At 46.0% G+C, this 14,285-nt stretch overlaps 1 protein-coding gene across 1 annotated transcript in view; it reads right to left on the bottom strand.

The window, feature by feature from the left end:
* Positions 1-8,784: 8,784 nt before the first annotated feature.
* The window catches only part of LOC115085976 (zinc finger protein 585A-like), a 70,277-nt gene continuing 64,776 nt past the window's right edge, over positions 8,785-14,285 (bottom strand). Inside the window, 3 exon segments of the mRNA XM_029592561.1 lie at positions 8,785-12,872; positions 12,874-13,161; positions 13,934-14,053. Coding sequence (XP_029448421.1) covers positions 10,297-12,872; positions 12,874-13,161; positions 13,934-14,053 — 2,984 coding nt within the window. The 3' untranslated portion in view covers positions 8,785-10,296.

The following is a 14,285-nucleotide window of genomic DNA, read 5'->3' as shown; positions in this document are numbered from 1 at the left end:
AGATGAAAATGTGGCAACATCTTCCACTTTGATTTTTACTTTTTTTGCTTGAGACTGATAGGGAATGGATCTTCAAAAAATACTTTGCTCATTGCACAGAGCTTTTTCTTAATCATAAAGTTCAAATATTTCCAGGTCTTTCAAAGCAAACTAAAAGGAGAAGACATCCGTTTTTGCTATTGTGGCCCACGGTTCTAGAACTAGGGTCGCTATTTATATTAAAATTTCCATGTAAATGTATGATTAAATATCTGGGGGTTTTTTACCTGTTCTTTCAACCTTCCCAATTAACATCTTTTCTATCTAATAAAGGTGGGGGTCAGCTCAGCTCTTCTCCAGTTCTTGCTCAATGAGTTCCACAAATGTTGCAACTTGACCTCTCATAATTGATATGCCAACCTTTCCTCCCTTATTTCGATGCTGTTTATAAGACTTTCCTTTGGATATTGTAAATCTTGGATCCTAACTAGTGGGCTTGTTAGACATGTGATTATTTGATTGTGTATTTCTTCATTTTTTTTTCTGTTTTTTGCAGTAATATTGGAGAAATTACTTACCTGATAATTTCGTTTTCCTTAGTGTAGACAGATGGACTCAGGACCAATGGGTATAGTGTACTCGTGCTAGCAATTGGAGACGGATCAGATTTCAATCTGACGTCAGCACCTAGTACATATACCCCTGCAGGAAGTGCAGATTCTCAGTATTCTTCCTTGCAAAGCATTTATGGATATATGTGTGACTGACCGATTGATTAACTTAATGTGTTTACTCTGATTGGATTGAATTGGTTGATCAACTATAGCTGGAGACCGCCAGTGTCCTCAACCGGAAAGCGTCGACACCCGGCAGGGTGGATTCTCTATGATGAGTAAAACAAGGCTTACCTTGATTCGATGAATGACCATGTGTAATGGCAGCCGAGGGTGGGCTGCTGAGTCCATCTGTCTACACTAAGGAAAACGAAATTATCAGGTAAGTAATTTCTCCATTTCCTAGCATGTAGCAGATGGACTCAGGACCAATGGGATGTATAAAAGCTACTCCCGAACTGGGTGGGAGGCTGCCCGTGGTCCAATAAGGATTGCCCTTGCAAATGCTGTGTCCTCCCGAGCCTGAACATCCAGACGGTAGAATCTGGAGAAGGTATGAATGGAGGACCACGTTGCCACCCTGCAGATCTCGGCAGGCGACAGCATTCTGGTTTCTGCCCAGGAAACCGCCTGGGCTCTGGTGGAATGGGCCTTGACCTGTAGAGGTGGTGGTTTTCCCGCATCTACGTAGGCCGCCTTGATGACTTCTTTGATCCAGCAGGCGATGGTTGCCCGTGAGGCCACTTCCCCTTGTTTCTTCCCGCTGTGCAGGATGAACAGGTGGTCCGTCTTTCGTACCAGTTCTGACATCTTCAGGTATCTGGATAGTAGTCTGCCGATGTCGAGATGGCGTAGAGACCGGCCTTCTTCCGACTTCTTCACACCTTCCACGGTTGGTAATGAAATGGTTTGGTTGAGGTGGAAATGTGAGACCATTTTGGGGAGGAAGGATGGGACCGTGCGTAGATGGATGGTCCCCAGGGTGATTCTGAGAAATGGATCACGGCAGGACAGTGCTTGTAGCTCTGAAATGCGACGGGCCGAGCATACGGCCAGCAAGAACACCATTTTCAAGGTTAGTAGATGGAGGGACAGGCCTCGGAGGGGTCTGAAGGCGGGTCCCGCTAGGAATTCCAGGATGAGGTTGAGGTTCCACAGGGGCACTGGCCACTTTAGTGGTGGGCGAATGTGTTTGACCCCTTTCAGGAATCTTGATATGTCTGGGTGTGCAGCTATGCTGTCGCCCTTGTTCCTGGGGCCGTAGCATGACAGCGCTGCCACCTGTACCTTGATTGAGTTGAGGGACAGGCCCTTCTGGAGTCCATTCTGTAGGAATTCTAAGATGATTGGGACTTTAGAGGAGTGTGGTTTGATATTGTGATCTTCGCACCAGGCCTCAAAAACTCTCCAGATCCTTATATATGTTAGCGATGTGGAGAACTTGCGTGCTAGGAGGAGGGTATCTATTACTGCCCTCGAGTATCCCCTCTTCCTCAGTCGGGCCCTCTCAATGGCCAGACCGTAAGAGAGAATTGAGCTGGATCCTCGTGATGGATAGGACCTTGTTGTAGTAGGTCCCTGTGTGGGGGCAGGGGCAGAGGGTCCCCTGCCAGTAGTCTTCTCATGTCTGCGTACCAGGGTCTTCTTGGCCAGTCCGGGGCCACCAGCAGAACTAGACCTCTGTGTCGCTGTGCCTTGTGAATGATTGCGCCCAGCAGGGGCCAAGGGGGAAAGGCGTAAAGGAGGGTCCCCGGTGGCCAGGTCTGCACCAGGGCGTCGATCCCTTGTGACTGCGGATCTCGCCTGCGACTGAAGTATCTGGGTATTTGGGCGTTGGATCTGTTTGCCAGAAGATCCATGTCTGGGGTCCCCCACCGTCCACTATCATCTTGAAGGCTGTGGTTGACAGCTTCCATTCTCCCAAGTTTAGGCTTTCCCTGCTGAGGAAGTCTGCAGTGGTGTTGTCCTTCCCGGCGATGTGGACGGCAGGAGATGTCCTGGAGGTTTGCTTCCGCCCAGGTCATCAGGGGAGCTATCTCTAAGGATACCTGTTGGCTTCTGGTTCCGCCCTGCCAGTTGATGTAGGCCACCGTGGTGGCGTTGTCCGACATCACTCTGACCGCTTTGTTTTGAAGTCTGTGGGCAAACCACAGGCAGGCTAGCCGGACTGCCCATGCCTCTAATCGATTGATGTTCCACCCCACCTCGACTTCGTTCCACCGCCCTTGGGCGGTTAGCTCTTCGCAGTGTGCACCCCATCCGTGTAGGCTGGCATCTGTGGTGAACAGGGTCCAGGTTGGAGAGGATATTCTTGATCCCCGGCTCATGTGGTTGGGCTGTAGCCACCACTTTAGCTGGGTCCGAACTCTGGACGGTAGGGGTAGATGCACAGTGTAGTTCTGGACACGTGGACTCCACCATGATAGGAGTGAGCGCTGCAAGGGTCTCATGTGGGCTCGCGCCCATGGTACCACTTCCAGTGTGGATGCCATTAGACCGAGGACTTGAAGGTAATCCCATGCTGTGGGCCGGGGGGTGCTCAGCAGGGTCTGTAGTCGGTCCCGCAGCTTTGATCTCCTTGTAGGGGTCAGGCTGACCTTGTCCTCCTTGGTGTCGAATTGGACTCCTAGGTATTCCAGCGACTGCGATGGTTGTAGGGAGCTCTTGTTTGTATTGACTACCCAACCTAGGCTTTCCAGTAGAGCTATGACTCTGTTGGTTGCTCGGTGGCTCTCCTCCGGTGATTTTGCTCTGATCAGCCAGTCGTCCAGGTAAGGATGGGCAAGGATTCCCTCCTTCCTGAGTGTCGCCGCTACCACTACTATTACCTTGGTGAAGGTCCGCGGTGCAGTGGCTAACCCGAAGGGTAGTGCCCGGAATTGATAGTGGTGATTCAGGATCTTGAAGCATAGGTAGCGCTGGTGTTCCTGATGGATTGGGATGTGCAAGTAGGCTTCCGACAGGTCCAGGGATGTGAGTATTCTCCTGGCTGTATTGCCCGTAAGACTGACCGCAGGGTTTCCATTCGAAATCTTGGGACCCTTAGGTGTCAGTTGACTGACTTGAGGTCCAGGATGGGTCTGAACGTACCCTCTTTCTTGGGTACGATGAAGTAAATAGAGTAATGCCCGGAATTTAATTCCCGTGCTGGAACCGGGGTTATGGCCTCTAGGGTCAGGAGTCTGGTCAGGGTAGCTTCCACTGCCGACCTCTTGAAGGGGTTGTGGCAGGGAGATTCCACGAACTTGTCCGGAGGGGTTCGGAGGAAGTCCAGGTAGTATCCTTCTCTGATTATGGTTAGGACCCACTTGTCCGAAGTTATCTCGACCCATCTGCGGTAGAATAGGGTTAGTCTGCCCCCTATGGCTTCTTCCCTTGGATGGGTTGGCTGAATCTCATTGTGGGGTGCGGATGGGGCCTGGACCCGAGCTGGTTCCCCTCTTGCTGTGTTTGTTCTGAAAGGACTGGTTCCTGCCCGTAGGGCGGGGCGCTGGGTAGTTGTTCCTGTAAGGGTTGAAGCACTGTGAGCTTCTGCCTCTGGAGGGCCTGGGAAAGGAACGCTGGTTTCTCTTCGTCTTGTCTTCTGGTAGGCGAGTACTGGAGAGTCGCCCCATTTGTTAGCCAGCTTCTCTAGTTCGCTGCCGAACAGGAGGGATCCCCTGAAGGGCAGTCTTGTGAGGCGTGTCTTGGAGGAGGCGTTGGCCGACCAATTACGCAGCCAGAGTTGTCTCCTGGCTGCCACTGTGGATGACACTCCTCTGGCTGCCGTGCGTACTAGGTCGGAGGCAGCGTCAGTGAGGAACGAAAGGGCCGGTTCCATGGCTTCTCCCCGGGGTGCTGTTCCTGGCTTGGGATAAACAGGAGCGTGTCACCACGGTACAGCAGGACGCAATTTGTAGGGACATGGCTGCTACCTCAAAGGCCTGTTTCAGTATGGCTTCCAGGCGTCGGTCGTGTGCATCCTTGAGGGCCGCTCCTCCTTCCACTGGTATTGTGGTGCGCTTAGTGACCGCGCAAACCATGGCGTCCACTTGGGGCACGCCAGAAGCTCCTTGGTTGCTGGGTCCAGGGGGTACATGGCTGATAAGGCTCGACCCCCTTTGAATGAGGATTCCGGCGCATTCCACTCCAGGTCAATTAGCTGTTGTGCCGCCTGTAAGAGGGGAAAATGATGGGACGTCTGTCGAAGGCCCTCCAGCAGGGGGTTCATTCTAGGTTCCCCTGGGGTGCCTTGGCCCGGGATAGTGAGTTCCGACAGGCATTGAGATACCAGGTCCGGAAGCTCATCCTTTGAGAAGAAGCGTCTCATGGTTCGATGCGGCTCCGTCCCCGAGGGGAGTTCTCCTTCCTCCAGGGGTTCAACTTCTTCCTCGGAGAAATCCGTGTCCTCATAGGTGGGGCTTCTGGGTGGTGGGAGCCTGTGCCTAGGCCTCGAGGGTCCTGGGGCATGAGGGCCTTCCGGAGCATATGGATGGCCGGCCCGGGGTTCAGTCTGCATCTTGACAAAGGCGTGAATCCCTTTAAATAACTCCACCCAGGAGATCGATGCCGGGTCTAAGTTGAGGGGCGCCAGTTCCCTGGGGTTCCCCGTCTGAGGGATGGAATCACTGGGGCCAGCTAGATCCGGGGTGCCTCCCGAGGAGCTAGCACTGGGACCCGGGTGGGGATGGCCCTGGCCTGAGTCTCCCAGGGCCTCCTCACAGTGTGCGCATAGGGCGTCCGCTTCCTCGCTCTGTGCGGCTCTGATGTGGCATGTAGGGCAGAGGCCTTGGGCTTTTATGCCTATTACTGGAGGTGCCGCTTCTGTGGATGCGTAAGCTCTTATGCGATCCATTGCGTCTGTATATGCGCGCCGGTTTAGCTCCGAGCCGTAGGTATGCGCCTTGCACTGTGCGCAAAGCTTATGCGCGGAGGTTTTAGGTTCGCCCCATAATGTGCACTCAAAGTTTGTGCACCTATAATGCGCGCCCAAAATCGGCGCCTATAATGAGCACCTAAAATCGGCGCCTAAAATACGCGCCCAATTATTGGGCGCCTAGCTTAAAATATGCACCCGGCTAATTTTGGGCGCCTATAATATGCGCTTAGCTTAATTTGTGCGCTCGATCGGGCGGCGAAGAAAGCCAAGATGGCGACGGCGAGCGTCTGGGCAATATGGCGACCTCCTTGGAGGGTCTCCACGTGGGCAGACCCTGCTCCTCCTCGAACTTCGGAGACCGTTTAAATTGAAAATGTACGCCTTACCTTGTCTTCGGTGCTTCCCGGTTTCGACCCGGGCGGTCTCCGGCTGCGGGGGGAGAGGGTAAATACCTTCACCGCCGAGCTCAAGGGGGTGCACCCGCTGCCTCTCAGCCGCGCCTGAACTCCTCTCGCTCGGGGGCTAGGTCCCTGCCACGATTCGGCCACCGGACCGAGGCTCTTACCTCCGAGGGACCACGGAAATCACCTCGGGAAACTCAACTGGGGGAGGGACCCGAGGGTATCACCGCAGGAGTGCGGGGCTCGTCTTCAGGATGTTTTTGCTCTTTAAATTGGTTCTAACGCTCGGTGAGCGTGAAGATAGCTCCTAACTGCTTTGGAGACGGAAAATACTGAGAATCTGCACTTCCTGCAGGGGTATATGTACTAGGTGCTGACGTCAGATTGAAATCTGATCCGTCTCCAACTGCTAGCATGAGTACACTATACCCATTGGTCCTGAGTCCATCTGCTACACGCTAGGAACACATGTATTACTTTTCAAGTGTTTGCTTGAGATTATTTTGTAAATGCATAAAGAAAAAAAGAAACATTGCATTCCCTTGTTAATAAAGCTTTTCTCATATTCAGAACATGAAAATGGTCTCTTTCTGTGGATTCTCTGGTGTCCTGAGAGTTGGATTGTCTATTTGAAACTTTTTCTACACCAAGTACAAATAAATACTTTCATTTCTGTGTGGATTCTCTGGTGTTATTGAGGTTTGACTTGTGATGGAAGTTACTACCACACTCAGTACATTTATTTATTATTTATTTATTTACAGATTTTTATATACCGGGGTACGTAAGTAACATCACCTTGGTTTACATTCAAACAATAATTCAGCATTGCGCTTTACAATATAACATAGTAACTGAACAAATACAATACCATGTATAACTTTGTATTAATAGAAAATAAACAATATATGATAGACTGTGGAGATTAGGAAGAATAGTAGGACTCAGGTCATTAATAGTAGGCTTTTTTTAAATAACCAGGTTTTAAGGTTTTGTTTAAATTTTTTGTGACAAAGTTCTTGGCGTAATTCAGAGGGCATGGTGTTCCATATTGTTGATCCAGCAATGATGAATGATCGTTCTTTTGTAGTAGAAAGTTTGGTTAGATTGGGTGCTGGGATCTTTAGTTTGGCTAAATGCTGGAATCTCGTTGGGCGGGATGAAGTTTTGAATTGAAGATGATCGGTGAACCAGTGCATATCTCTGTTTTGAATGGCTTTATGTATCAGCGTCATAGATTTATATATTATCCTGGAAGCCACGGGTAGCCAGTGCAAAGACTGAAGTGCTGGAGTAATGTGCTCGTGGCGGCTTGTGTCGGTGATAATGCGGGCAGCTGCATTTTGCAACATTTGCAAAGGTTGAATTGTAGCTTTAGGTAGACCCAGTAGCAGAGCATTGCAGTAATCAATCTTTGATAAAATAGTAGCTTGTAAGACTGTGCGGAAGTCATATTGGTATAAAAGAGGTTTAATACGTTTAAGCGTGTGTAGCTTAAAGAAACCATTTTTAACCGTATCCGCGATGAATTTTCTAAACGTGAGATTGGTGTCAATGATGATAACAAGGCTGCGTACTTGCTGTGACATAGAGGAGATGTCTTGTGTAGTACCAGAGTTGATCAGTGTTGTATTTTTTGGAGGTGAAATTATGATTAGCTCAGTTTTATTGGTATTGATAGCCAATTGGTTGTCTGTGAGGATTGTTTTAATTTCTAATAAAGCTGTCTTCCAAGTGCTCAGGGCATTTGTGATTGTGCTGGTAATAGGTATGAGTATCTGAACATCATCTGCGTAGATGAAGTGTTGAAGACCCAGTTTTGAAAGTAACCGGCATAATGGTGTAAGGTAAATATTAAATAATGTGGAGGAGAGAGAGGATCCTTGGGGAACTCCTTGAGAGAGGTTTCTTGGCTTGGATTCACTTCGTCCACATCTAACACTGTAAGTTCTGTTGCTCAGGAATGACTGAAACCATAGTAGTGCCGATCCAGAGATACCTATTTCAGAGAGGCGGATAAAAAGGGTGTTGTGATTTACCGTATCGAAAGCAGCTGATATATCAAGAAGGGCAATGAGATATGATTTACCAGCATCTAAAGCTTTTAGTAGCACCTCTGAAAGTGATATCAAAAGTGTTTCCGTGCTGTGGTACTTTCTGAACCCAAATTGGGATGGGAAGAGTATTTGATGATCATCTAAATAATCAGTTAGTTGTTTGTTGATGACTTTTTCCATAATTTTTGAAAGGAAGGGTAGGTTTGATACTGGTCGAAAATTTGCTGGATCAGATGAATCTAGGTTAGATTTTTTTTTATCATTGGAGTTATGATAGCATGTTTGAGTATAGAGGGAACTATGCCTGTGGTGATGGATTTGTTAAGAATCTTTGCAATAGGTTTTGCTATTATAGAACGTATTGAAAGAAGAGTCTTAGTGGGCAAGATGTCTGTGGGGTGGAAAGCTGATTTCATTTTCTTTAGAATTGACTCAACTTCAATACCAGTAGTGATCTCAAGATTAGTTAGCTTTGTTTCAGATTTATCTTGAGTGGCTGATGTAGCTTGGTTGGTGTGTGAAGGAGCAGGATATGACTTAAATCGCGTTAGAATAGAATGTATTTTGTTAAAAAAGAACGTAGCTAGTTCCTCACATTTTGAATCATCGTTATTGTTTGGACTGTTGTGAGCTGGAGCAGTTACAAGGCTTTTGACATATTGGAAGAGTGCTTGAGGGTTGAATTGATATTGGTGAATTCTGGCAGCATAGAAATCTTTTTTCGTTTTATCGGTGGTTTGGCGATATTTGTGTAGCAATGATTTGAATTTTAATAATGTCGTAGAATTTTGGTTTCTGCGCCATTCTTTTTCTGTTTTACGTAGCTCCATTTTCATAGCTTTAAGATCAGGAGTATACCAAGGGGGTTTTTTTAAATTATTTTTTCAGAATTGATTTCTTTGGATTGAATGGGACAGAGATTCTCTGCTATGTTACTGGTAATTTTAAACCAGGAAGAGGTAGCTGATTCTGCGTCCGTGAGATCTAAATTTTTGAGATCTTCTGATATCACATTATTAATTTCATCTGTTTGACCTTGTTTTCGGAAGTAGATAGTTTTTTTGCTGTGAACATTAGTTGGTGATTGCTTTATTGTACAGCAGGTGTCAATCCGGAAGTGGTCAGACCAAGGAATAGGAGTGCAGTGGGGAGGTTTTGTTTCAATAAGGGAGTTAGTAAAAATGACATCAAGGGTATGACCAGCTTTATGAGTCGGGTTGGTCACAGCTTGTTGAAAGCCTAGAGCATTAAGAGAGGTCAATAATGCTTCGCAGGATGGGGATAGTGGTATACGATCAAAGTGTAAGTTCAAATTCCCAGAGTATAATTGTTGGGAGGTGAATATCAAAGTTTTTGATAATAAATTCTGTAAGTAGAGATGGGTTATTTTCAAGTATGCTGGGGGGGGGGGGAGTAGATCAGGCAAATTTGAAGATCCTTGGATTTGAAAAGGCCAGTCTCAATTTTGGAGGAGGGGGAAGTAGTTTGAACTGTAAAGTTAAATTTCTTTTTGGCAGCCAGGAGAATACCTCCACCTTTCTTTTTGTTCCTTGGAATGGAAAAAAACATTGTATGTGTCAATGGGTAGTTGATTTATTATGGCTGTGTCGGTATCTTTTAGCCATGATTCGGTGATCGCACATATGTCTGGCTTTTCATCTGTGAGGATATCACTTAGTAGAGTGATCTTTTTTAGTAGAGATTGTGTATTTAAAAGAAAAATAGAGAAAGTTATTAGACCTAACATTTGAGTGATAGGTGCTACCATAATGGGATATATATATTTTTTTTTTTGCATAATACATGCAAAAGCTTTTTACCAGTATGGACTCTTTGGTGACTTGTCAGGTATGTCTTATGATGGAATCTTTAACCATACTCAGTACATGTAAATGGTTTCCCACAGGGCAATCTCTCCAGTTGGATTTGTTTTGTGCAGACCTTGACAGGAATGATCATCATTTGTAAGCCATGGCATGTTGGGGATGAGCTAAATTTCTCAAAATTTACTATACATTCCCTTATTAGTACATGCATTATACCAGAGAGAGCCTCCTTCTGGAGGTCATAAGGTGTAATCTTAACAGGTAACATATCAAGATGAACTTGAAAATTCTTAATCAGATTAGTGGCACCCAATATAATTGGGACTACTTCTGTATCTTTCTGCCACATGTTCTTGGTCTCTGATTGCATCTTTTGATAAATAAATATCTCTCCCTTCTTCATACAATCCACAGAATAATCTCTGGGTGCTGGTACTTTTATCAGCAATGCCATTCTTGTGTTCTTCTACTTCACCACAATCTCTGGTTTTCATGCATTGATCTTCTGTGGAAATAGGAATGTTCCAGGTGATCACACCGTCTTCCTTCTCCACTACTGTATTAGAATTTTGCTTCCAGTGATTCTCTCTCATCAGTGTGGACTCTCTGGTGGGCGGTCAGGCTCAACTTATGACTGAACCTTTTACCACACTCAGAACATGTAAACGGTTTCTTACCAGTGTGGACTCTCTGGTGCCTGATCAGATTTATCTTCTGATGAAAGCTTTTAGCACACTCAGAACATTTAAATGGTTTCTCACCAGTGTGGACTCTCTGGTGCCTGATCAGATATCTCTTCTGATTGAAGCTTTTACCACACTCAAAACATGTAAATGGTTTCTCACCAGTGTGGACTCTTTGGTGGTTGGTCAGGCTTTTCTTCTCGCGGAAGCTTTTACCACACTCAGTACATGTAAAAGGTTTCTCACCAGTGTGGACTCTTTGGTGGCTGGTCAGGCTTACCTTAAGACAGAACCTTTTACCACACTCAGTACATGTAAACGGTTTCTCACCAGTGTGGACTCTCTGGTGGCTAATCAGATTTCTCTTCTGATTAAAGCTTTTAACACACTCAGAACATTTAAATGGTTTCTCACCAGTGTGGACTCTCTGGTGGCTAATAAGATTTATCTTCTGATTAAAGCTTTTACCACACTCAGAACATTTAAATGGTTTCTCACCAGTGTGGACTCTTTGGTGGCCAGTCATGCTTATCTTATGATGGAACCTTTTACCACACTCAGAACATGTAAATGGTTTCTCACCAGTGTGGACTCTCTGGTGGCCAGTCATGCTTATCTTATGATGGAACCTTTTACCACACTCAGAACATGTAAATGGTTTCTCACCAGTGTGGACTCTCTGGTGGCTGGTCAGACGTTTCTTCTCGCGGAAGCTTTTACCACACTCAGTACATGTAAATGGTTTCTCACCAGTGTGGACTCTTTGGTGGCTCGTCAGGCTTACCTTAACACGGAACCTTTTACCACACTCAGTACATGTAAATGGTTTCTCACCAGTGTGGACTCTCTGGTGCCTGAGCAGATTTTCCTTCTGATTGAAGCTTTTACCACACTCAGAACATGTAAATGGTTTCTCAGCAGCGTGGACTCTCTGGTGAGCAGTCAGGCTTTTCTTCTCACAGAAGCTTTTACCACACTCAGAACATGTAAACGGTTTCTCACCAGTGTGGACTCTTTGGTGGCTAGTCAGGCTTACCTTACGACAGAACATTTTACCACACTCAGAACATGTAAACGGTTTCTCACCAGTGTGGACTCTTTGGTGGCTAGTCAGGCTTACCTTACGACAGAACATTTTACCACACTCAGTACATGTAAATTGTTTCTGACCAGTGGGGACTCTCTGGTGGCTGATCAGATTTTTCTTCTGAGTAAAGCTTTTACCACCTTCTAAGCACATAAATGGTTTCTGACCAGTGTGGACTCTCTGGTGGTTAGTCAGGCTTACTTTATGACGGAATCTTTTTCCACACTCAGCACATGTGAATGGTTTCTCACCAGTGTGGACTCTCTGGTGGCTGGTCAGGCTTATCTTATGACGGAACCTTTTACCACACTCAAAACATGTGAATGGTTTCTCACCAGTGTGGACTCTCTGGTGGCTGGTCAGGCTTATCTTATGACGGAACCTTTTACCACACTCAGTACATGTAAATGGTTTCTCACCAGTGTGGACGCTCTGGTGCCAGATCAGATTTCTCTTCTGCGTGAAGCTTTTACCACACTCAGAACATGTAAATGGTTTCTCACCACTGTGGACGCTCTGGTGGGTGGTCAGGTTTTTCTTCTCAGAGAAGCTTTTACCACTCTCAGAACATGCAAATGGTTTCTCACAAGTGTGGACCTTCTGGTGGGTGGTCAGGTTTCTCTTATGACGGAACCTTTTACCACACTCAGTACATGTAAATGGTTTCTCACCAGTGTGGACTCTCTGGTGGGCGGTCAGGCCTCTCTTATGACGGAACCTTTTACCACACTCAGTACATGTAAATGGTTTCTCATCAGTGTGGACTTTCTGGTGGGCAGTCAAGTTTTTCTTCTCACGGAAGCTTTTACCACACTCAATACATGTAAATGGTTTCTCACCAGTGTGGACTCTCTGGTGGGCGGTCAGGCTTTCCTTCTCACAGAAGCTTTTAACACACTCAGTACATGTAAATGGTTTCTCTCCAGTATGGACTCTCTGGTGTCTGATCAGATATCTCTTCTGATTGAAGCTTTTACCACACTCAGTACATGTAAATGGTTTCTCACCAGTGTGGACTGTTTGGTGCCTGGTCAGACCTACCTTATGACGGAACCTTTTACCACACTCACTACACATAAATGGTTTCTCAACCTTATGTTCTGTCTGGTGGCTTATGAGGCTTTGCTTAAGATGGAATCTTTTACCACACTCACTGTATGTAAATGATTTCACAGCAGTGTGGTGTCTCTCATAACTTGTTATATTTTTCTTCTGGCCAAAGATTTTACCAACCTCAATATATGTAAATGGTTTCTCACCCCTGTGGACGCTCTCATGTCGTTGTAAGGGTAATCTGGCTATGGAAGATTTTACCACACTCAGCACAGATAAATAATTCTGCAGTGTGAGATCTCTGAGATTTCAGAAAAGCATTATACAAGCCTTTTTGTTCTATTATCTCATTTCTCTGCTCTGCACCTGTGTGTGTGACATTACTGGCACTGTGCTCACACACAGAATTCGTAACTGAGTATCCTGTTGGATTTCTTTGCTTCTTCTCTGAGATGCACTGATTCCTGCAATTTCTTTCCAAAGCAGACCATGAGGAAGTAACTTCTCTAATTATTCCTGATAATATCAACACCTTTCCTTCTGGATTCTGAATGGCATTCGACTCTTGTCCCTTTTTATTTTTAATTCCAGGATCATCATTTTCTAGATTAAAAGTAAACACAGAGTATTAGTCTGTTTGTTAGAGACACAGACTAAGAGACTCCAGAAAAGTCAGAGTCTCTTTGTGCCTAGAAGTTAGTCTCAGCAAGGAGTAAAGCTGGGGTGGGCATACCTTTGGGCTTAAGGGTCAAATAAGGATAGGTTTGTGTGTGTGGAGATAAATAATGATCTGGGCAGAGGAGGCCCTTTACTGTCTGAGAGGGGTGGGGGAGAACTGATGTCCACTGGAAGCCCAATGATGACATCATCACTTCTGGGCTGCTGATGTAATGCTCCCACTCCTGCAGGCCAAGATGCATCTGACCACCTCAGGTCCGATATGGGCAATAGCTCACTTTCCTCTAGAATAAAGGATTTTCAGTTAATGATGAAGAGACTGCCCCATGGGGGTCCCCAGACTTCAGCACTGACTCTCTGATCATGCAACAGTAAACAGGAAAAGCTGATAAAGCACTTCTTATTCCTAACTGAGGGAAAAGTAACATGTAGAGCTCTATTATAATACGACAAAGCTCCATAAATTATGGACTGGTCAGCAGGGATGGTCCCCATCTTTCTTTTCAAACAGACCACACTATGATTTCTCAGATGATATTTGGTCTTTGGGTAATTGGGTTTCAAAAAGACTATTCTATGTGACTGATGCCTGAAACAAAAACCCTGCAAGTGATTAAAGCAATCTCAGAGTTGCTGGGGAAAGGGTCTCTACAGATCCCAGCAGTTTTACCCCAGTCCCTCTTATTACTGCACTCACCGGAGCAGCTGCTTTTCCCAGTTTCCCTTTCCTCTGCTCCTGGCTCATCCCTGATGTACGGCTCTTCCCTTTGTTCAATGTGGGAAATGATATTAGGTGTGGCAGTCTGAGATCCTGATCCTGGGGTAAGAACACAGCATTAGGTTTTACATAATCCCTCTGGCTTTTATTTTTCCAAAGTAAGCAATTTAAAACACTTCCAGCATGCAGATATTGATTATCTTCAATAAAAATAAATATTCAGATCCTCACTTAGCGGCAAGTTCAGAGTCCCGATACATCTCCAAAACGACGTGTTAACCTACCTTCCTCATCTTTGTTTTCTCACCCCCACTATGAAGACTGTAATATA

Source organism: Rhinatrema bivittatum, chromosome 2 (assembly GCF_901001135.1).
Source record: "Rhinatrema bivittatum chromosome 2, aRhiBiv1.1, whole genome shotgun sequence".
Lineage (NCBI taxonomy): Eukaryota > Metazoa > Chordata > Amphibia > Gymnophiona > Rhinatrematidae > Rhinatrema > Rhinatrema bivittatum.
Note: the sequence above shows the minus strand (reverse complement) of the source record. Positions and strands in the feature narration are given on the sequence as shown.